The 27,220-nt window shown below is 42.0% G+C and overlaps 1 protein-coding gene across 6 annotated transcripts in view; it reads left to right on the top strand.

Moving 5' to 3' along the window:
• CLIP4 (CAP-Gly domain containing linker protein family member 4) overlaps positions 1–27,220 on the top strand; it is a 65,719-nt gene that overhangs the window by 19,762 nt on the left and 18,737 nt on the right. The window contains exons 5-10 of one of the 6 annotated variants that reach the window (XM_060245334.1): positions 1,476–1,594; positions 3,137–3,373; positions 8,256–8,391; positions 9,309–9,446; positions 20,924–21,010; positions 26,010–26,153. In XM_060245334.1, coding sequence (XP_060101317.1) covers positions 1,476–1,594; positions 3,137–3,373; positions 8,256–8,391; positions 9,309–9,446; positions 20,924–21,010; positions 26,010–26,153 — 861 coding nt within the window. The remainder of the gene's footprint in view (positions 1–1,475; positions 1,595–3,136; positions 3,374–8,255; positions 8,392–9,308; positions 9,447–20,923; positions 21,011–26,009; positions 26,154–27,220) is intronic. The other 5 variants (XM_060245344.1, XM_060245370.1, XM_060245380.1 and 2 more) reach the window with 5 other exon arrangements.

Genomic DNA, 27,220 nt, shown 5'->3' on the forward strand with positions numbered 1-27,220 from the left:
AGGAGCAGTAGGGTGGTGGTCGTGGTGAGAAGGTACTTTAGGGATTCTTTGTCTTCTACTGTTGGGGAGGAGGACCTTGCCTCCTCCACTAGGACTGTGAGACATTAACAGCATGAATTGACCATGTCGTTGTAGTCAGATAGCACTGGGCTACTGCACCTGAATCCTAGCTGCTGAATGCTTTATGTATTGCAGTCTCTAGTGCACCTCGTAGGACTAATTGCTGTACAGAAACTTACTTGTTAAAGTGTGCACATATCATTGGCTGAATAGGATCTGTAGTAACATGTTACATCTGATGCTGAACACTTTGCCTCCAACTTGATGGATGCACACTCCCTTTATAGATGTGCTTTGGGTAAGGGAAGGGCTTTATGTAACCTTGAAAGTGGAAACTTGTTGGCTTCACTGCCTGAAGGCTGAAACTCTGGAACAAGTTGCCTCAGCTGTTTAATTAGGCTCATGGCTGTAATTCAGTATTTCTGGAGCACTGATCTACAAACAGAATTATTTTTTTGTTGATGCAGTCTGATTTTGCAGAAAAGTCAGGGTGCTCACAAGCCAAAAGTTGTGAGTGTTAGGCTCACTGAATTATCATGTCTGAGTCTCATAATCCATATGGACACTAGGAATAATTGGGCATATTGGTTCCCCCCCCCACCCAGTGTTGCATGCAGTCATATTGATTTCCAGTTGTCGTTGTGAGTACTGAAGTTCAGTATGCAAGGAGCTAAAGGGTTGCTTCAAGTCTCTCTTTTTTTCCCAACACAAAGTGACACTTGATCATGTGGTGGGGGCAGCAAAGTAACTTGGTCCCCTACACTGTAAAGTCAAGACTATATAATAGAGTGCAGACTCAGCCAGCATGCTGATGAGCCACACTGCAGTCTTTTTCAGTCTTAACTGTATTTGTTTTAAGGAAGACAGTTGGCATATGCTTTCTTGGAAGAAACATGTTCTGTAGCATTAAGAGGATAAGAAGAGCCCTGCTGAATGAAATAAGTGGTCCTTCTAGTCCAGCATACTGTCTCACACAGCTGCCAGTCAGTTGCCCTGGAGGGCCAATGAACAGGGCACAGAGGTCAAGGCCTTCCCCTGATGGTGACTCCTAGCAGTGGCCTTTGGTCATTCACTGCCTCTAAATGTGGAGATTACCTTTGCTCACTATGACTAGTAGACAGTGATGAACTTATCCTCCATGAATCTGTCTGATACCTTTTTGAAGCCATCAAGTTAAGTAGTTTGAAAGCAATCTTTTAAAGGTTTTTTAAAACAGTGAAGCTCAATATTGTTTGATATAAACTAGTACATTGGATTTAAAATATCTTTTTTATTTATATTAGCTCAAGTAGCTGTGAGCACCAGGTATAAACCAATGAGATGCTATTAATTGTGGTTAACATTTGGATTAAAAATGCAAAAAACCCCAAACTTGGGCTTGTCCGTTATCCTCTGTGCTTGATCCTTAATTGCAGAAGTGGATGCTACTTGCAGTGACTTTGATTTTGGAACAGCTTTGCATATTGCTGCCTTCAACTGTTGCACAGGAGCTGTAAAGTGTTTATTGGAACATGGAGCCAATCCTGCCTTTAGGGTAAGATTTTGAACTGTCTAACTATTTCACATTGTCTCCCAAAGAATAACAAAGAGATGTATGAATTCCCATTAATATAGAAAAAAGAAGTCTTTGCATGTGTCTAGTGGACCTGTATGTATGTATATGTGTGTGTCTGTTTGTGTGTATATGTGTGTGTGTGTGTGTGTGTGTATGCATAGATAATTAGACTTGTAGCTTGCTTCTTTCCCTGCCAAGCAGGGATCACGGCTGCTTCCAACAATCTTATACAATAAAATCTGCATAAATGGAAACACATTTGTTCAGATTTGTTGGCACAAACATCAGATTTGGATCAGAAAGTCCAAGAACCAACTCCAGCATTTGCAGCTAAAGCATATTAGAGCATTGGGAAAGATCTTTCTAATTCTGACACATTGGAGCAGTGTTGCAGCTTAGAGTAAACAATGCTAAACCAAATGGACCTGTAGAACATAGCTTGAGTCCAGTGGCATCTTTAAGACCAATAACATTTTATTCAAAGTATCAGCTTTTGTGTGCAAGCACACTTCTTCAGATACCTTGAATATCTTGAACACGGCTACCCACCTGAATCTAAATGGACCAGTAGTTTGACTTTTTATAAGGCAGCTTCATAGCTTTGTATACGTTTGTTTTTTAAATAGTTATTTATATGCTGCCTCATGAACGTAAGGTCCTCAAGGAGGTGTATGAAAAATCAAATTGTAATAATAAAATGCAGTACCAGTAGCAACAAGTGTCAAACAATAAAATGGCAGCAGTTGCATTTTAAAAGTATTTCTGGCAATCAGAAATTTAAATAAGGTTAATTTTGCACTAATTAAATTGAAGCAAAGAAAAATGGGAGCAAAGCCAGCCACTTCTGCCAAAAAAAACCTTTTCGCTAAAAGCCTGGAAGAATAATAGCATATCTGGTGAATTAAACTTGTGAGAGATGATGTCAGGGGTATATTAGAAGGGAATGAGTTCCACAAACTAAGTACCAGCTAAGAAAGCTGTATTCCTTGTGGCCATCCACCTTACTTCAGTTAATAGGGGAACAGCTTACAGAATTTTCATATGGAAGTGTGTAGTCCTGAAGATACCCATGTTTCAGTCTGTTTTGGGTCATTTGAGATAAGCTTGGAACTGAATTGGCTTTCTTTCAGCAGTCTTTCATGCCACATTAATACAAGTTTCTGAGGAGACTTCACTGCATTGCATTAATTTAAAAACTTGTTTTTAAGTGTTTTGAGTAGAAAACAGTTTCAGCCTTGATCTCTGGTTCTTTTAAGGCTGGTTATTAGAACAAACAGACCTCAGATTCAGTGGGAGCTCACAGGAGTTAAGCTCCTGAGCCTTTCTGAGAGTTCCACCTCCTCCTTCTGAGAGTTCCACCTCCTTGTCCATTCAATAGTATGTGCAGCTGCATAACAATCCCTGGTTGAGCTTCACCACCTATTTTTCTACAAAATGACTGCTGGGAACAAGTATACTACTAACTGTGTTTTGAATTGTGTAGACATTTCATCTGAATTCTCTCCCTTTCCCCTCCTGCAGAATGACAAAGGGCAGACACCAGCAGATGTGGTTCCTGATCCAGTCGACATGCCTCTGGAGATGGCAGATGCAGCAGCAAGTGCTAAAGAGATCAAGCAGATGCTCCTAGATGCCGTGCCTCTCTCATGTGACATTTCCAAGGCTATGCTTCCAAATTATGATAATGTCAGTGGTAAAACCATGCTTGGATCACTTGGTCTAAAGCTGGGAGATCGAGTTGTCATTGCTGGACAGAAGGTACATTAAATAAAGGAACTGAGAAAAGTGGAAGCTGACCAGATTGAAAAAGTATCAGCTCTTGACATGGAGGCCCATAGAAAGGAACTAGGCTCTTCTGCCCCATTAAACCTGTATCCAGTCTCTATTACTTCTAGTTGAGAATTAGTGAAAGAGAGTATAACACACAGTATACATTATAGGAAGGAATAGTGTTACCCCCTTAAAGCCCCTTAAACTCACTGTTTAGTTCTTGCAAAGGACCTTTCAGAAAGCACTAGGGCTTCATTTGATGGTTTGTGCTGTGTCGAGATTATTTCTTGGTGAACAATTTTGTAACTTTGTTATATTTTTGGTCCCATTTATTGTTTACAGCAGTAAGATCTGCAGTGGTTCTGTAGCACTGGGATCTGTAGTTGGCACTGAATATGCTGGTGCTCTAAGATATAAAGAAGTATAAGAGTATTATGCAAAGCTTTGTGTTGTGCTATGAATCTCTGCCCTGGCCTCCACGTTGTGGGTACCCCAGTGCTGTAAGATTGTCTGGACTTGTTTTTACAAAATTTTCTTAATCCTGTAATGAATCCATGGGGATTAATTTTCAAGGGTGTCCATAACTCTGCATCGTTGTGTAGTTCAGCAGGTCCCACCCACATGTAATAGTCATGATCCTTATTGTCACAAGGGACATGCAGCTGTTCAGTGTTCTGAAATGAACCAAGAAAACAGAATGTCAGTCTATTTACCTGGGCTTCTGAAAGTTAGCTTTCTTCCCTGCTTCCACCATTGTGTGTTCCTGAAACAGCAGTACATGTAGCATTTTAAAATCAGTTTGCAAAATGTAGGCATTCAGAGCTATGGGCTTACTACTGTAGTATTCTAAAATGGATAGTTAATTATTATAAGGGATGGTTTTTTCTCTCCCTTTTCTGACTAACATGCCCTTTGGACAGCTGGCATTTGTGCAGATGGCAGTTCTGTTACAAAAATTTCTGGTCCTGCCATTCTTTAAAAGGGTTTGAAAGGGTTGTGTGTGTCTCAACTACTAGAAACTAGTAAAGGGTAGAGTAATAGTAACTTTCTTCTTTAAGAGTGTAGAGCAGTTAAAAGTTTCATTTTATAAGAACTTTTTCTACCCAGTAATTTATAAGTTCATCATATAGTGGTGTTATTATTTATTTGTTATATTCTATTTATAGGCCACCTTTCCTTGCAAGCAGGGCTCAGGGAAGCTAATGACATAGTAAAATACATATCTTTAGGTTTGGTTTTATGCTAATGTGTGTGTTAAGATCTCAACAGACACTTAATTTTGTAGAAATATCTCTAAGAAAACACAATGTTCTGAGAATATATCTGTGCATATTAGCATTTCTTTTTAGAAGATACTTCAGTTCTGGCTAAAGTAATCTTAGACAGGTGTGACAGATCTACCTGTCTAATTTTGGAACAAACTGAGGACTGCAAATTCTTTTTCTAAGAGAATGGCATAAATAAACACTTGAAAGTATTGCATTATATATGAAAAATCATTTTTTTCTGAAGGCAATTGAATATATGAAATTTTGTCTAAAATTATTAATGGAGAAGAAAATTGCATTGTCTTAAAAATGGGGTATCAGATGAATATGACTGAACAATGAACAAAAATATGGGGAATTAAAAATAATTCAATTCTAATAGCAGGTTCCATTACTGATCTTACTAAAACTCTCATATAGATCATACTGTGATTCTTGAATCTGCTTTGTTGCCAAAGCATATTTCATCTTTTGGTATAGGGAGGTTGACTTTAATATTTAAATTGACAAATGTGTCTCAAACAGCAACAGGAAATCTGACAGAATACAAGAAGTCTGGTATTAATATTGCTGTATAACAGAAGTCCAGAACTCAGTTATGTGGGTCATGATAGATCATGACTAGAACTAAGTGGCCCAGGTCCTATTATGGCTCTCGTAACTGTTGGGAAAGGTCAGAACACTGCCTTTCATCTGTACTTTGGGGTCAGAGTGGCAGTGTGACCCCTTCATGTGATTTTTTCCCTTGCATCCTGGGAGAGAAGTTGTGCAGGGGAGCATCAGAATGCTGACAGCCCAGTGAACAACAGAATTGGCATTCTGACCCTTCCCCCAACTTTTTTTTATGTTCCTGCTCTAGAATGGTGAGAAGTTTCTGAGAGTGGCAGAGTTGGACCTCCACCATGTCAGCACCTCCTTTTGCCTTAGCTGGACTGTTTGTGGCCTGCATGTAGGCTGTATGTGATGCATCAGTACTCTAGAATTATGAAGTCCATCTCAGGAGCAGCCTGTCTTTTGTGAATCTCAGATAAAATGACTTGTAAAAGGAGCACTTTGACTTCTGAAAGACCAAGGAAATAGGTTTGTCCCTAGAAATGACTGGTCCTCAGCACTCGAGGGACATCTCTGTATACTTTTGTTTAACTGTGTGTCTGTAAATGATAGTGGATGCATAATATAAATAACTACAGCAACCTGAATGAGTCTCTTTTTTTGTTGTGATCAAGTCACAGCTGAGTAATGGCAACCCCTGGTGGGGTTTTCAAGGCAAGAGATGTTTAGAGATGGTTTGCCATTGCCTCTTTCCTTGTCCCACTACGGTATTCTTTGGTGGTCTCTCATCCAAATACTAACCAAGGTCAACCCTGCTTAGCTTTCAAGATCTGATGAGATCAGGCGACTCTGGGCTATCTGAGTCAAGGCTAGAAAACTGTGAACTTGACAAAAGTAAAGACTCATAATACTCTCTTTGTCTAAGGAGGTATGGATAGACAAGTGTGATACTGCTACCTATTGGATGGGTGAGGATGGAGAAAGGAAGAGGCTCCCACACAGTTCCTGACTTAATAGGTGTTCACCTCTAGCCATTGTTGATTACCCACAGTGGGTAGGATTCAGACCAACTTTTCCATCAGTTAAATAGGATTTTCATGCCTCTCCCCTACCACTGCAGCCTACTGATCTCCGTGAAATGCTGCTCCTAGGGAATAGAGACCCTAGTGAATGAAATGAGGGGAGTCTACAGCAAGAAGGGGTAATCATTGGAAATTGCCAGTTGAGTCTGGATTCAGCCTAATGTGTGAATGCACTCCAGTGTGTAATGTATGAGTACCAAATGTAGTACCAAAAAAGGGGATAAAAACCCCTGCAACCCCAAAAGCCAAAATTTAAGAAAAGTTGAGGTATATATGTAAAAACTATCATAGTGGATAATAATTCCCCTATGGTGGTGGCCAAATGGAATGCTCCTATTGGCTGACGGGTGCACTCAGCAATGGAGCACTCCCATTGACTGATGGGTATACCTAACCATTGGCCTGACATGCATCAGTTACCACCTCTGGGTTCCCATTGGCTGACTCCCCTGTCCCACACCTAATGCCGATGCAGGAACACTGAACAAACCAACAAAACAGTCTTACCTCAGAGACAAATACATCTCTGATGCTTCTCTGTGCCCTCTCCATCAACTCAGAAAGGACTGCTGCTCTACTGTGGCCTCATGAAGTGTTTCCTCAGAGGCCATGATGGTTGCCTCTTTCTTGTCACTTCCGCCCTCCTCCCCTCAGCCTTGCCCCCAGACAGATGAGGACTGGGCCACTGGTGAAGCTGCTAGCCAGAGGCTGTTGCTAGGCAGTAAAGGGAGAGCCCTCAGCTGAATATCATGCCATAAAGTCCACCTTCTAAAGCAGTTATTTTCTCCAGGGGAAGAGAGCTCTGTTGTTTGGAGTTCAGTTGTGATCCCAGGAGATCTTCAGGCTCCACCTGGAGGTTGGCTACCCTAGGCCTGGCAGCATCCTCTGGGTGACTTGATGCCACCTGACTGGCGTGACTTAACTAGTCCTGGCTGCTTGTTCCTGTCAAGCATTAGATCTCAAAATAACCAGTCCTTGATTTTGAAACAAAGTATTGGTTTATTGATAATCCATTGTGCTCGGATAGGCACCAGATTGGAAGTGATACATTGTAACTCAAGAATACCAGCTTTAAGGGGCACATCAAAGAGACCTTAGGAATTCTACTCCAGCGTGTGAAATTCGCAGGCTTGCTACGTTATCTACTATTGTGGTTTAGCTTCATCCTGGGTTCAGACCTAAGCCTGAGAAAGTGTTCCCAGAAAGGTTTTATCTTCAAAGAGGACATTCTTGCATTTGCTACAAGTGAGAACTAAGGCAGAGGTTACATGGCTTTGATGTGCTGTGCAACACATTAGAAAACATCTATCAATGCAGGCAAACCATAAAAGAAACAAGATGCTTGACAGCTCCTGTTCAGCAGCTCCCCCCCCCATGACATCCAGTGTGACTTAATAGTTGCCCACTCCAGGTTGGGAAATTCCTGGATATTTTAGGGGTGGAGCCTGAAGATGGTGGGCATTGAGGAGGGGTGGGACTTCAGACAAGTACAGTGCCATAGAGTCCACCCTCCAAATCAGCCATTTCCTCCTGGAGAACAACTGCTGCCATTTGGCAGAGATCAGCTCTCCTTGAGGTGGGTAGGGGGAGTGAATGCTTTCACTTGGGTGGGTGAGAAGGCAGCAAGAGTGAGGGGCACTCACCCAAAGCCTCTTTCTACAGCTCGTTGTATTTTTCTTCACAATGGGCCTTTCCCCTAGTTCTATTATAAATTCACTAAATTCTAAAATATCCTTTAATGTACAATAAGTGTTCATAATGCTGGATGATGCAGCCTTCCTCTATCCATGGCATCTTTTTTGTGTTGGTGAAACAGTCCCAAGAGCAAAAACTTATTATTCATTTCAACTGTTTTCTCTGGATTGGGATGATTAACTCAGAATATTCAGTCTCCATATCAAGTATCCACTTCTGTTTAAAAATGACTGCTATACAAACAAGCATACTTTCAACTTTTTTTTTTTTAAGGTTGGCACATTAAAATTTTGTGGCACAACGGAGTTTGCCAGTGGACAGTGGGCTGGCGTAGAATTGGATGAACCTGAAGGAAAAAACAATGGAAGTGTTGGAAAAATTCAGTACTTCAAGTGTGCACCAAAACATGGTACAGCTTGTTTTAGATGTGCTGGAAGCCTTTTAGCTTGGTCATGTATTTATTTTCTTCTGTTATTTTGATTTCCTTTCCAAAGAAGGCATTGATTGTACCCAAAAAGGATGACTTAGTTATTTTGCTAAGTGCTTAGTAGTTAACAGTTGTCTTTCTGTGGGCATTTTCGCACAGAGCTTACCCCGGAGCGACGTCCCTCTTCACCGCGCAGTGTCTGCGCGGATTTCGCACCAACTGCTCCGCAGAACCAGGAAGAGCCGCGAAGTGCCAAGCCTTTTGCGTCGCAAATGTAAACCGCTAAAAACCAGTTTACATTAGCGATGCAAAAGCCGCAGCTCTTTGTGGCTCTTCCTGGTTCTGCGGAGCAGTTGGTGCAAAATCCGCACAGACGCTGCGCGGTGAAGAGGGACGTCGCTCCGGGGTAAGCGCTGTGCGAAAAAGCCCTGTGTTAGCTAAGTAGATTGTACTGTCATTTGACTGACAGTCTCCTGTTAGTGCTAGTATGAGTGTTCTGCTATGTGCCTTTATTACCTGTGACAGTACAGAAGTGATGAATGTTATACTGTAAGAATGATATGTAGCATGGATGGAAACAATGGAAAAATGGCTGTCTCACAAGCAGGACTAATGAAAGCTTGGCCAATTCTCATCTCAGTCATAGGATTGCATGCTTTAAAGCACACATATTTGCATTTGTAAAGCCTTTCATCTTCTGCTGCCTGGTTTATAGTACTTGAAACAGTATTGTAAGGATGGTAATATATTAATGAATAAGTACCAAACTGTCAACTTTACTCAATCGTTTTCTAAAAACTTGAATGGTTATAAATATTTGAAAACGGTTGTTGAAGAATAGCTGATCTCTACAATTAATAGCTGATCTCTTTGTCTTTCTTGTGTCTTCTCTATGCAAGGTATCTTTGCACCTCTCTCTAAAATAAATAAAGCTTCAGGACACAAAAAGAATTCAAGAACTTCTTTCTCACGACCTTTGCCTGTAATAAAGTCAAAGAAAATTGATGTGAAACATATTACTTCCAAAGTGAATTCTGGTAAGCAGATTTTTTTTAAATTTTTGAAAATGTTAGGCTTCTGGAGACTTCCAAAATGGTTCTCTCTCCAAACTTTGTTCACTAAAGCATCAAAGGGAAAAATGCTTTTGAAGCTTTAGACTTCACATCCCAGTCTCTCTCTACATCTCATGTCAATTTAATTATGCACTGATGATCCCCTCCCCCCTTTTTTGTTTTCATGCAGCACTGAAATCCCTTTTTAATTTTTGCACTGGGAACAGTGCTGTTTAGCTCCTCTCCAGTCCCTCTTTCAAATCAATACCAGCAGGGAACTAAAGTTCACATAGCTCCTTTGAAACCTCCCACCGTTGTTTTAATTTTTTTAATTTAGTGATCTGAGACTAGCGATAGTTTTATATTACTAGACTTATGCTGCTTGTAAAAAAATTAAAACAATGAGGGGAAAAGTAATCAATGGAGTTTGTACACTGATGAAGGGAGGGAGGAAGGCAGAAGGTGCAGAGTGGAAGGAACAGCTTCACTGTGGGTTGAGTGAACTTTGAGGGTCAGCAAAAAGGTGGGGGGCAATCCGAGGGAATCTGTACACTATTGAATTGCCTTTGTCTTGGAAGCAAAACAAGAGAAAAATTGGCAGAAAAGCACCCTCAGAAAACCTGGGAAACAGCAACCAGAAAGGTGAGATATAAATATTTGAATAAATATGGCATCAGTGTGATTTGAGGCATAGAACTTAAAAGATACAAAATTAAAATGTATAGAGTTGGATTCAGTGGAGCTTTGCTGTATTTTCATCTTCTCTAGGAGTCCTTTCTGACCTTGAGAAAGTTGATTGCTGTGGTTGTGGAACAGGAGTAGACTAATAGTCACACAGGTGTGGGGATGCTGGGCTAAGGAGGAAAGAAGGGAGCAATATTACTCTCTCTTCTTCTGCCAGAGCAGCTCTGCCGCTTTTTATCCCCTTGCAGCTTCCTTACTGCAGAGATGTAACATTTCTGAAAGTTTTGAAGCTACAGGGAGAAGTTTTTTGTTCTGTTTTTATTTGACAAAAATCACAGTACATGCAGTGCTTTCTTTTGGAATCTAAGCCTAGTTTATTGCTTCAACAGCATAAATGCATAAGTTATAATTTATGATATAGAATAACAGTTTGGCATTGTTTATACTTTTCAATCCCTTAGTTTTCTGAAAACAAAACTGTGATTGTACCCAGTACTTGAGAGAGTTGCAAACTGCTGCACCCTGTGTTACTTCAGCATTTATATCTTCATTTTTGCCACCTGAGAGGCAGGGGAGGAAAGTTGAAAATATAAAAGTTTTGTGGTAAACAAAAGAGTGTCTTGTTTGGTACAAAAACAGTTTCATATAGTTTCAACAAGACTACACAATGTCTTTGGGTATCAAGTGAGACTTGGTAACACTGAACTCTTCAGTAGTTTATTGTCATACATGATGCAGAATATTCATTGCAGATAAAATTAGCTGCATTTAAACAATAAACGTATCTTTGAAAATGTATTGTATGCATCTACATCAATATATCTAATTCTGAACAGAATTTAAATCAAAACATTTGCATAACAGTCACATACAAAGAAGGGGTGGTGGTGATGGTATGTGCAAACTACAGAGAATATCTAAGTTTGCAGAAAAATCTATTTTTAATTACTCCCTCAAACCACTGAAACTCCAACTAAAATATGGCAACTGAGATATCATGAGATAACAGTTGATGTTAAAAGGAGAATTGAAAAAAATTCTGTGGGGAATGGGGAAGGAGTGGCAGAAGAATAAAGACAGGACAACAGCTAGGGTGTGGGGGAAGAGGAGGTTGGGGTTGGTGGAGAGAGGAATAGGACAACATAGGAGACATCAACTGGGCATCAGAGGAGAGTGAAGGCAGTAACAGAAAGTACCTCCTTTATGTTCCTGCTTTAAACTGTCTGGCTACTGCTTGTCTGTTGATGCTTTCCTCATCATTTTTTCGGTTAGTGGTGATGGCCACAGGCTTGAAGCAGAAAGTTTGAAGGACACACTTTCTGCTTTAACCTTCCCTCCCATCTAATACTCACCTGGGGATTGGGCTGTCAAAGGGGTTGGGGTAGTAAGTGGCCAAATGATAAATAGGGGGGAAGAGAGAGGAAAGAAATGGGAGGCCATTGGAATGAGGTTGGAGAAGAAAGCAATAGCAGTTGCAGAGTAAGTGGAAAGAGATAGAGGGAGAAGGGAGAAACTGTGGGCAGGACCCTCCTTCATGCATTTTGCAGTTCTCCCATCTGTCATTACCTAATGCTTTAGATTGCATTACATAAAATCTTCATATTATATAGCTTGCACAGCAGCTTGCTGTAAAATATTCATTCCCCATATAGAAGTGTGTGTGGGGGTGCTGTGCTGAAGCTCTGCTGCCAGGATATACAATCTTGACAAGTAGCCAATGTTGGAGCGGAGAGCCACTTGATGGCTGCGAGGCCCACAGCCGCTGGTCAGACCTTTGGTTTAAACCACCCTCATCTTCTTTTCCCTGTCAGGCTGCTCCTGTGCTTCCTGGTCATCTCACAGTTTGTTTGATCATTTATTTATTTATTATTACTTTAATTTTCTATCCTGCCCTCTCCGCAAGCAGACTCAGGACTGCTAACAGACAATTTAAAACAATTTAAGATTATAATTTAAAACAATAAAATAACAATTAAAATACATTTCATGGTGCTGGTTCTTTGGCTGATAGGAGGGGAACAGTCCTGACCACATCTTCCTCAGCACTGGGCTGCAGGGCCTTAAAAACCCTAGGCACTTCCCCTTGGTCCTGTCCCACAGTTGCCTTCTTGTGAGACTTTTAGGCCTGAGCCCTTCTCTCAACTCTCTTCTTTTGGGGTGTTTCCTGGTAGCCTTCCAGCCCTCTGCCTATACTGGGGCTGGTAGTTAGAAGATGGAAGGGGCATGGCCCCACCCAACAGCTGATCAGTGCCAGTCTCACTGGGCCAGCACAAGGGGAAATAAGCGGAAGAGGGAGCCATCTGAGAAGTTGCTGCAGTGGGTTGTGGTCCTCTTGGGACAGTGTTGGGGGAGGGCAAGGCCTTCAGGGCCAACCTCTAGACAGAATATTTCATACTTGCATTTTTTGTAGCTCCTTCAGACTTTCACAGGAAAAGTTTTGGTGTTGAGAATCTAAAACAGTATGCAGATTTAAAAAGCAATTTATAAAGAGTAGGCAATTACTGTTGAGTGAGCCCAAACTGTTCATTTTCTTCTTTGCAGCACCACTATTATGTGGGCAGCATCAAAAAGTGACACGAGATCTCATCCCAGCTTCCCAATAGTCCTCCTGTGGTCACAGTCAAAGTTATAAGTTTATCATACCAGCTTCAGGCATTTAACATGGCATCTGAACTGACATAGCAAACCAGTCCATTAAAATGAAGAGGCCCAGGTGTCCTTGCCTTCACAGGTTTAGAGTGCCTAGTTGGAGAGAGGAGGGAGCATTTGAGGTCAAACATGGCATTCACATTACATTTGAGCCATTCCTCTGTAAGCATCCTGTTTATGACAGGAACATAAGCAAGTCCAGCCCTCTGTCTTAATTCTCTTTAATGGGAGGCCATGGGATTGGGATTGGAGAAGAAAGCAATAGCTGTTGGGGAGTTTAGTTGTGTTGGTGAGCCTCATTATAAGATTGAATGTTCTCTTAAATAATATATTCAAAAGCTAATACATGGAATATTTAAAATTCTTTTCCTTTTTTTGAAGAAAGAAGCTGCTATTGATATTTATTGTTTTATGAAATTAGTTGCTTTGGAATCTTTATGTTTAGAAATCTTGGTTTTTAACAACTTGTCTTATTAGAATTTTTCTGAGAATAATATCATGGTAAACTGATCTGGATAAACTTGTTCATCTCTTTGTGGCTGATCTGACAAGCATCTAATAATAGATTATATTCATGACTTGGTATGGAAAAAAACAAGCCAACAACTGGACTAATCCAGTATGTGGGACTGAGTTGATGAGAATAATTCTGCTCTTTCTGATGGCTGCCAGTCAGATCAATTGCAGGCTCTTGTTCTCTGCTAATTGTGATAGGTTGTCTATTATTAATATGGAATAGCAAGTCCATGGAACATTAGGCAGCATCATTACTATTCTTTGAAGCATATCTAATTAGGTTTCATGCTATTGGTCTGACATTGCTTAATCCTAGACAAGTAGATGATTCTAACTTTTAAAAAATACCCTGCTTTTTATTCTTTCATGAAAAGGACAGGTGAGAGATCTTTGGATGAGACTAATCAAACTAGGATAGGGTATGGACATGTCTGCTTAAGGTGTTGGTTCGCCTTTTTCCAGCCATAGTCCACAAATGTGGCACCCTCTCTTCAAGATTGTGAAGTGGATTTTAGAGGTGTGAAATAATGGTATTCTTTGGGTTCAGGTATATTGAACCCCTCCCCCCATTGGTATTTTCTGATATTCCCAAATCCCATTACTGGAATGGTATTCAGATTTGGAAATTTTTTTGGAAACCCTGAATTTTTTGGCTCCATTATCTCATATTGGGGGGGAGGGGTGGGCTCCCTCTTGGGTATCCTGCCCCCCCCAGGGAAAGTGTATGCGCAATACATAGCCTCTCCTTCCCGGTGTAGTGAACGCCGCGTGGTCACTGTCAGGCTATGCCTGGCAGATGGTCACTGCAATGGCCTCTCCTGTATTACTACATCCGTGGCAACACCTTCCCGCTGGTCCCCCCCGTTTCTCACAGAGTTTGCCACGTCATGCTGCGACCGAATGTCCAGCGGTATAACCGGATGGGCAGGCTGGGCTCACCAACCTCGCCAGCCAAGAGAAGGAAAACTCTAACATCAAACCCGGGCAGATAGAGCTCGTTAATGCAACACCTACCACCTGGAGGACTCGCTGCCAGCGTCTTGGCTTACTGGGCCATGGCAGATGACCCCAAGGTGAAAGGGTGGAGCCAGTACCGCGCACACTGTGCTTCACCTAAAAATTCCTCTGCGCAGGCCTGAAGGGCATATCCACATCCACAACACACAACACACCAAGTCCTGCAGCGATGGGCAAGGGGCGAAACGGCAGGTGGAAGATGCCACTGGAAGCCGCAGTCCCGATCCTGCATGTAGGCAGTTCAGGGTATTGGTCGCCTGATGCTGACCCGGAGACGAAAGCATCTTTCGGCAGCACCCTGAACGACCAAGCAGCCTTATCTAGGAACAGCACTGCTTGCTCCACACGGAGAGGGGTCTAGAAAAGGTGGCCTAAACAAAGCTCATCTCCCCCACCCCAGTTGGCTAGCCGCGGTCAACGGGCATCCTTACTTGCGGTCAAAAAATAACAACAAAGAAAAGGCATGCACCTGCCTCACAAAGTGTGCAAAGACTTAAGCTTGCATGTTGGAACATCAGAACCATGCTCGACACAGTAGACAGTGGTCGCCTTGAATGACGCTCTGCTCTAGTTGCCCATGAACTTCTCAGGTTGAATATCGACATAGCAGCTCTCAGTGAGGTCCGTTTCCCTGAGGAAGGTAGTCTTCAAGAACATGGTGCTGGCTATACCCTCTACTGGTTGGGTAAGTCAAAGGCTGAGAGCCGCCTTTCTGGCATTGGCTTCATGGTCAGGAACTCCATTGCCTCCAAACTCGAAAACCTGCCAACAGGTCACTCAGATCGCATCATGTCCATGCGCCTCCCACTTCAAAACAAGCAGCATGCAACACTCTTCAGTGTGTATGCCCCAATCCTTCAAGCAGATCCTGCAGAACAAGTTCTATGCTGATCTACGCAACCTCGTACGGAAGACCCCTACAGAGGACAAGGTGATCATCCTTGGCGACTTCAATGCCAGGGTAGGTAAAGACTCGGAAGCCTGGAAAGGAGTACTTGGCAAACACGGCACTGGCAACTGCAATGATAACGGGCGCCTCCTGCTAGAATTCTGCACAGAGCACCAGCTCACCATCACCAACACTATCTTTCAGTAGAAGAACAGCCTGAAGACAACCTGGATGCACCCACGGTCCAAGCACTGGCACCTTATCGACTACATTCTGGTGCGCCAGAGAGACCTTTGAGATGTCTTACACACCCGAGTAATGCCCAGTGCGGAATGTCATACGGATCATCGTCTTCTACGCTGCAATCTTCGTCTTCACTTTAAACCCACACCCAGGAGAGGAGGTATCCCTCGGAGGAAGCTTCAGGTTGGCAGCCTTCAGTCAGCCGAAGTTAAAGCTGCCTTCCAGGAAAAACTCCAGTCAAGAATTGAGGACCCCAGTCGCCCCACAGACCCTTCTCCAGAAACACTCTGGGAACACCTTAAAACTACCATCCTGTTGATCTCTGAAGAAGTCCTCTGGTTCTCCACAAGGAAAAACAAGGACTGGTTTGATGAGAACAATCAAGAGATCCAAGAATTACTAGCGAAAAAGAGATCTGCCTACCAAGCACATCTTGCTCAGCCCTCCTGTCCCGGGAAAAAAGCAATCTTTCGCGCTGCATGTAGCAACCTCCAGCTGTGAGAACCCAGAGAACCCAGCTGTGTGCAGACACTGGTGATTTAAGAGGGTTCTACGAAGCCCTGAAGGCAGTATATGGCCCATCATATCAGGCTCAGAGTCTCTTGCGTAGTGCAGACGGCCAAGTGCTCCTCACAGACAAGGCATCCATACTGAACCGGTGGTCGGAGTATTTTCAGGCTCTCTTGAGTGCCAACCGCGTAGTTCAAGATTCAGCAATCCACCTCACCCCACTTCAACCAGTGAAAACAGAGTTGGATGAGATCCCCACCCTAGAAGAGACTATTAAAGCCATCAAGCAACTGAAAAGTGGCAAGGCAGCGGGAGTTGATGGAATCCCACCAGAGATCTGGAAGCATGGGGGCACAGTACTACATAGCACACTTCACAAAGTACTTGTCACCTGCTGGGAAGAAGGCAAACTACCACAGGACTTTCGCGATGCAATCATCATCACTCTACACAAGAACAAAGGAGAAAAGTCAGACTGCTCCAACTACCGGGGGATAACCCTGCTCTCCATCGCAGGCAAAATCCTTGCCAGAATACTCCTGAACAGACTGGTGCCCACCATTGCAGAAGAACTCCTCCCAGAGAGCCAGTGCGGCTTCAGAGCTAACAGGAGCACCACCGACATGGTATTTGTTCTCAGGCAGCTCCAAGAGAAATGCAGGGAACAGAACAAGGGTCTATATGTGACTTTTGTCGACCTTACCACGGAAGACCCCTACAGAGGACAAGGTGATCATCCTTGGTGACTTCAATGCCAGAGTAGGTAAAGACTCGGAAGCCTGGAAAGGAGTACTTGGCAAACACGGCATTGGCAACTGCAATGACAACGGGCGCCTCCTGCTAGAATTCTGCATGGAGCACCAGCTCACCATCACCAACACTATCTTCCAGCCGAAGAACAGTCTGAAGACAACCTGGATGCACCCACGGTGCAAGCACTGGCACCTTATCAACTACATTCTGGTGCGCCAGAGAGACCTTCAAGATGTCTTACACACCTGAGTAATGCCCAGTGTAGAATGTCATACGGATCATCGTCTTGTACGCTGCAATCTCCGTCTTCACTTTAAACCCACACCTAGGAGAGGAGGTATCCCTCGGAGGAAGTTTTAGGTTGGCAGTCTCCAGTCAGCCGAAGTTAAAGCTGCCTTCCAGGCAAAACTCCAGTCAAGAATTGAGGACCCCAGTTGCCCCACAGACCCTTCTCCAGAAGCACTCTGGGAACACCTAAAAACTACCGTCCTGCAGATCTCTGAAGAAGTCCTCGGGTTCTCCACAAGGAAGAACAAGGACTGGTTTGATGAGAACAATCAAGAGATCCAAGATTTACTGGCGAAAAAGAGATCTGCCTACCAAGCACATCTTGCTCAGCCCTCCTGTCCTGGGAAAAAAGCAACCTTTCGCGCTGTATGTAGCAACCTCCAGTGCAAGCTTCGAGTGATTCAGAACGAGTGGTGGACCAAGCTTGCTGAGAGAACCCAGCTGTGTGCAGACACTGGTGATTTAAGAGGGTTCTACGAAGCCCTGAAGGCAGTATATGGTCCATCATATCAGACTCAGAGTCCCTTGCATAGTGCAGACGGCCAAGTGCTCCTCACAGACAAGGCATCCATATTGAACCGGTGGTCGGAGTATTTTCAGGTTCTCTTCAGTGCCAACCGCGTAGTTCAAGATTCAGCAATTCACCTCACCCCACTTCAACCAGTGAAAACAGAGTTGGATGAGATCCCCACTCTAGAAGAGACTGTTAAAGCCATCAAGCAACTGAAAAGTGGCAAGGCAGCAGGAGTTGATGGAATTCCACCAGAGATCTGGAAGCATGGGGGCACAGTACTACATAGCTCACTTCACAAAGTACTTGTCACCTGCTGGGAAGAAGGCAAATTACCACAGGACTTTCGCGATGCAATCATCATCACCCTATACAAGAACAAAGGGGAAAAGTCAGACTGCTCCAACTACCGGGGGATAACCCTGCTCTCCATCGCAGGCAAAATCCTTGCCAGAATACTCCTGAACAGACTGGTGCCCACCATTGCAGAAGAACTCCTCCCAGAGAGCCAGTGCGGCTTCAGAGCTAACAGGAGCACCACCGACATGGTATTTGTTCTCAGGCAGCTCCAAGAGAAATGCAGGGAACAGAACAAGGCTCTGTATGTGACTTTTGTCGACCTTACCAAAGCTTTCGATACCATTAGCAGGAAAGGCCTGTGGCAAATCTTGGAACGTTTAGGATGTCCCCCAAGGTTCCTCAGCATGATCATCCAGCTACACGAAGACCAGTGAGGCCAAGTCAGACACTGCAACGACCTCTCGGAGACCTTCCCAATAGGCACAGGTGTAAAGCAAGGCTGCGTTCTCGCGCCAACTCTCTTTACGATCTTCTTTAGCATGATGCTTCAAAGAGCCGCAGTAGATCTAGATGATGATTGAGGAAGAATCGCACTGCTACAGCACCAACCCCAAATCAGACTTTTCCCTGCAGCCGCTGTGGCCGGATCTGCCTGTCCTGCATTGGTCTTGTCAGCCACCAGTGAGCCTGCAGCAGACGTGGACTACTGCACCCTTCTTAAATCTTTGTTCGCGAAGTCAAGCCGAGAAAAAGAGAGATCTCATATGGGAACTATTATAAGTGGTCCCCATAGGATATAATGGGGGATCAGTCTGTGGTCAGAGGGTTCTGTTCTGTTTTGGTTTTTTAGGTAGAGGAACCAAATTTTCAGCATAGTTGCTAGTGCCTCTCCTCAAAAACCTCCAAAGTTTCAAAAAGATTTGACCAGGGCGTCCAATTCTATGAGCCCCCAAAGAAGGCCCCCCTACCTTCTGTTGGTTTCAGTTGAAGGGGGGGGGAGGCATTTAAAGGGAATGCCTTTTGCAAGCCACGAGTCAGCATGAGTGAACTCCAAAGGTTTTTGTAGGGTTTGTAATTCCTTTAAATAGTTTCTCAGAAAGGAGTTTAAAGGAACTGCAATCGGTGAAGGGGTGTTCCTCAGACTAATACAGGGCTAATGCGGCTGTGCAGTCTGGGACAACATACCCCTTAGTGCTGTCAGTGACCTCATGAACAAGGAGAAAGTTTCTGGTATGTTTCCCTCTAACATCAGTTAGTGTTTGGTAAGGAGGAATCTGAATAGTACAGCTGACTTTTAGGAGGCTCAGAGTCAGGATGGAGTTGCCCTGATTTTAGGGATGCCTAAGTAGAAGAGTCCGGATTCCTGAGCACCCCATTAAATTATTTCTTGTACTAGAATTTAGTTAATAATTGTGTTGCTATTACATATCCTTTCTATACTCACTGCAGTTGTGGCCCATTAATTATTTGGAAGATTGTGCCAGGTCTCTTCCATGTCCATCTATAGCTTTTGTTTTGGCACTTCATAGTTTTGGAGATCTAGTGCATGTATGCTTTACACATAATGGTAGTCACTTTTACTATTTGAAATCATTGCTTAAGGGCATCTTTCAAATCCTGGTTCTTGTTTATTGCTAATACGTAAAAAATACTGCATTTCATTGTTTACCCTTGTTTAAAGAGAGTAAGATACAAGAAACTGCTGTTAGCTCTGAATAATTCATTCTGTTGTTGTGTAGACTGACTGGCTGTGGATCTTGAAACTAGATATCCAGAGTTTCCACTAGAGATCTTTCAACTTCTGATGCTGGACTCCTTTCGATAGGATTGTGCTCAGTGGCTACCAGTTACCTTCATATGTTCAGATCACTTGCTTTACTGTTGAGCAAGAGTTCAGCAGCATTTTGACTTAAAAATCTTGAATTATCCTTCTTCATCCTTCTCCATTCTTTACTCATATACGTAAAAGGGGGAGGAAATTATCTTTTGTAGATTATTGACCAATATCCATTTGGGGATTTTCCATATCACATCCTGGAGAGTTCTGTTTTGCCTTGGTAGAACTCTGAAATCTGGAGGTCACATTGGAAGATGAGACAAGTACACCTAAAATGCCCTCTCCCACCAAACAGATCCTGAACAGTTTTATTCTCCAGGGAGCAGAAAGCATGAAAAGGCAGGCTAGAATGGATAAAGTGATGGTGAAAGAAATTTCTAAGTGAACTTGATTGAACATTGGCTATTTTAAATTTTATTTTTAGTGCACCTTTCTTGTTGAGGTTTAAGGCAGATTACACAGTGTAAGTCAATACAATCAATAGGATGTGATGTCTAATAAGCAGTACAATCAGAGTAGGATTACAGAATTTTAAAACAAGTCTTACATTTGAGCCCTTTCAGTGGTACTGATGGAAGAAAAATACGTATTTTTCTTGCCACTATTGTATCTGGTCAGAGTAGTCCAGTTGAAATTTTTAAAGCATTGGACCCAGATACTAGTGGCAAGGATCTCTTCCCATACCACTTTGGCTTGTTTGTAAGTTATGTTACCCATTTTAGTCAAGTTTGTCTATTCTGGATGGGGTAACACTCCTCTAAAGGAGCATGTCCACTGTTTGAGGATATGCCTAGATACAACATTGACTGTGGAGGCTCAAGTGGCCTGCATGGCAGGTGATGCCTTTTGCCAGTTTTGGCTGCCCTGGCAGCTGGGCCTTTTCCTGGGCAGTGACCTGACTAGTGTTTCATTCCCTGGTCACTTCCGAATTAGATTACTGTTTGCAATGCACTCTGTGTGAGATTGCTCTTAGAGACTTCCTGGAAACTTCAACTGGTTTGAAATGCAGCAACTGGGTGCTTTCCATATTGCATCAGTGTTGGTGTGCATTAGCTTCTGTGACAATTCAGGGTGCTAGTTTTAACCTTTCAAAGCCCTAAATGGTCTAAGGCCAGGGTAACGGAAGAAAGCTGTACTTCCATGCAATCTCTCTTTTCCAGATGCAGTCTTAAGCAGATTCACTCAGAATCCTATTAGTTCCATAGCATTTCCCCCCTAAATAAAACATTTAATGCTAAACTGACTCAATTTTATTGGTATGACAGGCTTATCTACAGTGAAAAAGGAGACTACTACAGAATCCACATTTTTGGGAAGTGAAGAAGGAATGAAAAGTCCAACTGGTAAAGAAGGTAATACACTTTTTATTTTCAAATATCACCATACATAAAGCAAAATACAATACAATAATGCATAAATAATTTTAAACGTACACCAAGCTATGAAGAGACAGTATAGCAGTAACACGTATTCTTTTTTTTTTTTTTGGGGGGGGGGAAATTCCTATAATAACCACATTCTATTCAGCTTAACCTAAAAGCCTTATATAGATACTCTCAAGTGCATATTAATATAGGATGAAATTCAGGTATTTTTTTGGCATCTTATACTTTTTTGTTGCATTGACATTAACGAAGTCAAGAAAAATGTACCATTTATCTACACATTTTCCCCCTACTTTAGGATTGTCACTAAGGATAAGCTGGGAAGCTATTTTATCTTGAATTACAATGTCCCATACCTTTTGGAACCACAGGGTTATAGATGGAATTCTTGCAACTTTCCAAAATTTTGCCAACAGAATTTTTCCTGCCAAAAGCAGCAGGGAAATAAGTTCCACTTTTAATGGAGAAAAGTTTTTGTTCGGCTAAAAATTAAGAATAGATTCAGGGGTGCAGGTTTCCTTAACGATGACTTCAATTTTATTTATTAATGTATTCCAAAATGTTTGGATTTTTGGACAGATCCACCAACAATGAATAAAGGTTCCTGTTTTGCCACATCCTTTCCAGCAAAGGGGGTTAGAACTCTGCTGTGCATGACTTAAAGAGAGTGGACTTAGGTACCAATGAGAGGATAATTTGTATTGCTGTAATTTAAAATTAGAAGATTTAGACCTCCAGAGTGGCGATGTCCAAATTGTAATCCATTGTTCATCGGAGATTTGAATAGCACAATCTTTGTGCCATGAATTTTGTTGTGACATAGGATGTGACCAATTTTTCTGGTTTAATAAAAAATATAATTTTGAAATTACACCTCTCATATTTGTGTTCTCTTTATGTATTAATTTTTCAAATGCATTCAGTTGATTTATTGTCTGCATAACCGGGAGCACTTTATTTAGTATGTCATGTAGTTGATGATATTCATACCATGGGATATTAATTTTAAATTTAGATTCCAGTTGGCTGCGGACACACAATTGCCCTTTTGAATTTATGTCTGAAATCCTAAGAATTCTAAAATTTCCTGTGGGGATTCCTGGAGGAAACCAGGGTTGACCTAAAAAGGCCATTATTGGTGTAGAGGGTTGAACAGCAAAGGATCTGTACTTATCCCAAATCTCCAGAGTAAAAAGTAAAAATGGATTAGTCAGTAAGACTTTTTTCCTATCTGTCCCAGTGTTCCATAAGAATTCATTAAGATGGACAGGAAAAATGCTCGCTGATTCAATTTGAACCCAAGATAGCTGGCAATCCTTTCTGGCATATAACAAAACATTACCAAGTTGGGCTGCCGCATAATATTTGTCTAAAATTGGTGCACCCAACCCACCCCCTGCTATTGGCTTGGAAAGTACATGAAAGGAGATCCTTGGTTTTTTATTATGCTATAAAAATAATGACAAACATTTTTGCCAAGCCTTCATATCACAGAATTGGTATAGGAAGGGTTTTGAAATAAAAAAATAAATTTCAGTAAAACAAAAGTTTTTAGCAAATCGATTTTTTCCAAAAGATTGAGCTGAAGTTTAGACGATTATTGTTAGATTGTTTTTTGTTGTCATAAAAAGTTGTTTATAATTTGATTCAAATAACTTTGATAGTTAGGGTTTGTAGAATCTTTTGGGATCAAGTGCCGTGTTCTACTGGAGAAAGTTTTCCTTCCAGACGTTTCGTTCTCAGCTGCGGAGAACATCCTCAGTGGCGTTGCAGCCGGAGCAGGCGCTCAGACCTTCTTGGCTGCTGTGCATTGTGCATAGACTCCCGAAAGATTCTACAAACCCTAATGATGTTACCAGCTGTGAAAACCTGAAATCTTTGATAGCTTTAAGATAATTGATTTCTAACATGTGAAACACTTTCTCAGCATCTAGAGAAAGAATTAAAGATGTTACTTGAGATGTTTTGCCATAATGAATTAAATTAAGGGTCCTCCTAATATTGTCAGGTATAAATCCTGCCTGATCCATATGAACATAAGAGCTAATAATTTTGTTTAATCTACGGGCCAAAACTGTTGAAAATATTTTAAAATCATGATTCAGAATTGAAATCAGTCTATATGATTTAGGATTTTGTTTGTCCTTACCTTCTTTATATAATACAATCATTTTAGAGTCTTTCCACGAGTCAGGAAGGACGCCTTGTTCCATTGCCAAATTACAAGTTTTTGTGAGAAGACTTAAAAAACTAGATCTAAATTTTTTGTAGAACTCAATGGGGAATCCATCTTTTCCCATTGCTTTATTGTTTTTATTGTTTTTGATTGAAGATAATGCCTCTAAGATTTCCGATTCCGAAATAGGCCTGTCCATAAACTCAGCATCGCCTTTAGACAGTTTCCTGTCAAATTTAGCATTCCTTAAATACTCCTTAAAGTCCAAGTCTCTTTCTATGGATGATTTATATGAGGAGTAGTACTCCTGAAAGACTTTAGAAATTTCCTGTGGTGTAATATATATAGTGCCTTGGGGTGAACGTATGGAGTGAATCAGCGAGTTTACACATCTTTATTGAAGTCTGAATTTCAATAGTCTAAGGGCGTTTTCGCACAGGGCTTATCCCGGAGCGACGTCCCTCTTCTCCGCGCAGTGTCTGCGCGGATTTCGCACCAACTGCTCCGCAGAACCCGGAAGAGCCGCAAAGTCCCGCGGCTTTTGCGTCACAAATGTAAACCGCCAAAAACCAGTTTACATTTGCGACGCAAAAGCCACGGGACTTTGCGGCTTTTCCGGGTTTTGCGGAGCAGTTGGTGTGAAATCCACGCAGACGCTGAGCGGTGAAGAGGGACGTCGCTCCGGAGTAAGGTCAGTGGGAAAATGGCCTAAATGATTTTGTAGTTTTAGTGACGAATTTCTGTTTCCGATATAACAACTTTTTTTGTATATCCGAAGTTTCAATCAATTCTAACTTGTTTCTCTCTATTGAAAGCTTTATTAAGGTTTCCTGCCCCCCCTCCATATTTCATATGCCTTTTCTCTAGTTCAGGAATTTTTGTTTTTTGTTCCATTACTGCTTTGCATCTCGGTAATACACTCTTGAGAAGTTATGAGCTGCTGTCCTTGGCGTGAGCAAGAGACATGCCACAAAAAACTCTTTCAAAACAGTTATAGAATTAGACTGCCGAAACTTTGAGCCTATGTTCTGAATCCATAAAGCCCAGTTTTGTTTCATAGCTTACTGACATTTACTGAATATTTAAGAAGTGAGTCAATAACAATAATTAAAAACAGAAGAAGAGCCCTGCTGGATCAGACTAATAGTCCATCTAGTCCAGCATCCTGTCTCACACAGTGGCCAATCAGTTCCTCTGAATGGCCAACAACAGGGCTTAGAGGCTGAGGCCTTCCCCTGATGTTGCCTCCTGGCTCTGGGATTCAGAGGTTGTCTGCCTCTAAATGTGAAGGTTCCCCTCAATCACCATGGCTAGTAGACATTATACTTATCTGGGGGTACTTTCCAGGCACTCAGACAGTTGTGTTTATTGACTCTCTCTGACTACACTGAAACAAGTGTCAGTGGCCTTTAATCACCAGTAAGGCTTAAACATTGAAAAGATTAGTGATTTTTGTATTGCTCAAGGCATTGTTCAGAGGTTGAGGATATAATCCTTTGCACACTTGCTGGAAGTAAGCCACACTGAGCAAAGTGGGATTTACTTCTGAGTATATCTGTGTGCTGCTCTTTGTGGCATGAACTTGCATGAAACACATGTTTAGTCATTGTGCTTTGTGTGTGCTGCCATTACATAATTCATATTTAACAGCAGATAAATTAGTATTGTCCTCCACTTGGGGAATGAAAATGTGAGATTCAGTATGGGTCAGAATCTTGCCACACAGATGTCTTTCACATGGTGATGATTCTCAAAAGTGTTTTTGTTGTTGCTGAGACAGTGAGGTCAGCATAATGGCAAAGGGGTTTCCATGTAGGGGATTGTTCCATATTTTCCCTGGCCCAGTCCCTCATGTCAGCTCTTTCCCTTCATGCAATCAGAGGGGTTTTTTGTGGTTTAAACCTGCAATTAACAAATCACCATGGAATTATAATGCCCTAGCAATTTGTCAGTTACCATTTAAAAGAAAAAAGACTGGTGGAGTGGGATAGCCAGTGCAGAGCTCTTGCACAGAGGAAGAGATGTCAGCATGAGCAGGACCAGGAAAGGTATGGACTTTCACATTCACATTTCAGCCACCCTGGCTTTGGTGCAGTTTTTTCAAAATATTGTAATAAAGCAGGAAAGTTTGCTGAAAAGTTGAGGAAAACCATAAGATGCATAAAAGCACCATGATGGAAGTGTGGGAGGGGAAAAAAATCATACTCTTTACTCACATTTAAGCTGGATCAAACACCTGGTGTGGAAGCAACTATACTATTTGTTACTTGATAAAACGGGCCAAAAGAAGAAACTATACAGAGAAGAAGCTAGAGATAAATCTTACTGGCAACTTGAACATCAAGATTTCACAAATTGAAATGAAAGTGATTTACTTCCCAATCTTATTTTATAGACGAGATTTTAATATTAATATGGTCGGTAATGGCATGCAGTAGGCACTAATCCACACACTTCATAATTCACCCACAAAATGTCACTTCCCCCTGTTTCTCATAAAGATTTAATAGACTGACTACCCAAAGCAAAGGGCTGATGTCTTTTATTGCTCAAAGATGCATTATTTTTACAATTATGTTCCACTGGTTATAGGTATTACAAAATATTAAACTAGGCTTGAAAGACTAAGTGGAGTCTATCATGGGGAGTTAGCTTTGTACAGGTGGCTGCTTCTTTCATTTGGGTGAATGGATATATTTTTTAAGGATAACGACACTTTCTGTTTTGCAAGTATCTTTTCTTCATCTTGTGTGCCTCGCATCTGAATAACTCAAGCTTATATTTTGTCAGCAGCTTCTCTTGGATCCAGCAGTTCCTCATCTTCTACTACCTCTTTGGAAGGCAAACAGAATTGTCCCAAGAAATGGAATTCCACAAGTAATAGCAGAAAAGAAAACTTTAAAGCCCATTCCACTGCATCTAAAGTCAGCATTAGTATGTATTCCTTTAATTGTTTTAAAAATACTATTGCAACAGGGGATGAAAGGGGGAAGAAGGCCTTTTAAGACCAAACTACACATGACTGAAGATTCCCTTAACATGTATTTTGGCTTCTGCAAAAAGCAGCCACATCCCAATCCCATGTGGTTTTCAGCTGCTGTGCTGAAAACAAAGGGTTTAACACCCCCTATCCTGATGCGCTATTAGAAGTGGCTTTCCCTGACTGATTTATATCCTGAGAGAGAGAAGAAAAAACCCAAGCAAGTACCAATCATGTCTCTTTCTCCTGCCCCGGGGCTTATGGCAGCTGTGCGGAAGGCGGCATTTCCAGTTATAGAAACAACAAAAGCTTTAAAGTCTCTTCCACAGTACTGTGACATTGATTCATGTTGGAGAGCCGCTATGTCAGCCTTTTGCAGCAAAAATGCATGTGTTATGATCTAGTCAAAGCATCTGGTGTGATTTGGCCTTTAGTGCTCAGAGTACCTCTAGGTTTTGGTGTGCAGAACGTGATTGTTAAAGCTTCAGGCAAGATACTTACAGAATTTCAAGAGGAGTTCCCCCCCCCCCAGAGGTTGTAGGGTTATGCGAGGCTGACCAAAACATTATCAACCCATATAACTAATTTTCAGCATTGCCAAATATGTGGAAAATCTTGAAACTAGAGCCATGAACACATGAGACAGATCTTTCCACAAACTTGAAAAAGTCCCAGGTTTGCAGAGAAATCTCAGATCTAAAAACAAAACAAAAAAAATACATCAGGGGTTTAACCCCCCTCCCTAAACAGAAGCAGTGCCTGTAGCTTTAAGAAACAAATGCCCTCTTAGTTACCATCTTCTAGGCCAAGCATGTCCAACTTGGAACAGGTCGTGATCTATTTTTTCGGACAAAAGTGCTGGTGATCTACCACCATGAAAATTAAGTTTCAAATTAGATTTTAACCCACCAAAGTTGGGTTCCACCGCCCCCCCCCCCCCCATTTACAATGCACCTTCTGTCATTTACTGGTAAGCAAAATAAGCAAAAACAAAACAGAGGGACGATTATTGTTATAACTT

The sequence above is a fragment of the Heteronotia binoei genome, chromosome 1 (assembly GCF_032191835.1).
Source record: "Heteronotia binoei isolate CCM8104 ecotype False Entrance Well chromosome 1, APGP_CSIRO_Hbin_v1, whole genome shotgun sequence".
Classification (NCBI taxonomy): domain Eukaryota; kingdom Metazoa; phylum Chordata; class Lepidosauria; order Squamata; family Gekkonidae; genus Heteronotia; species Heteronotia binoei.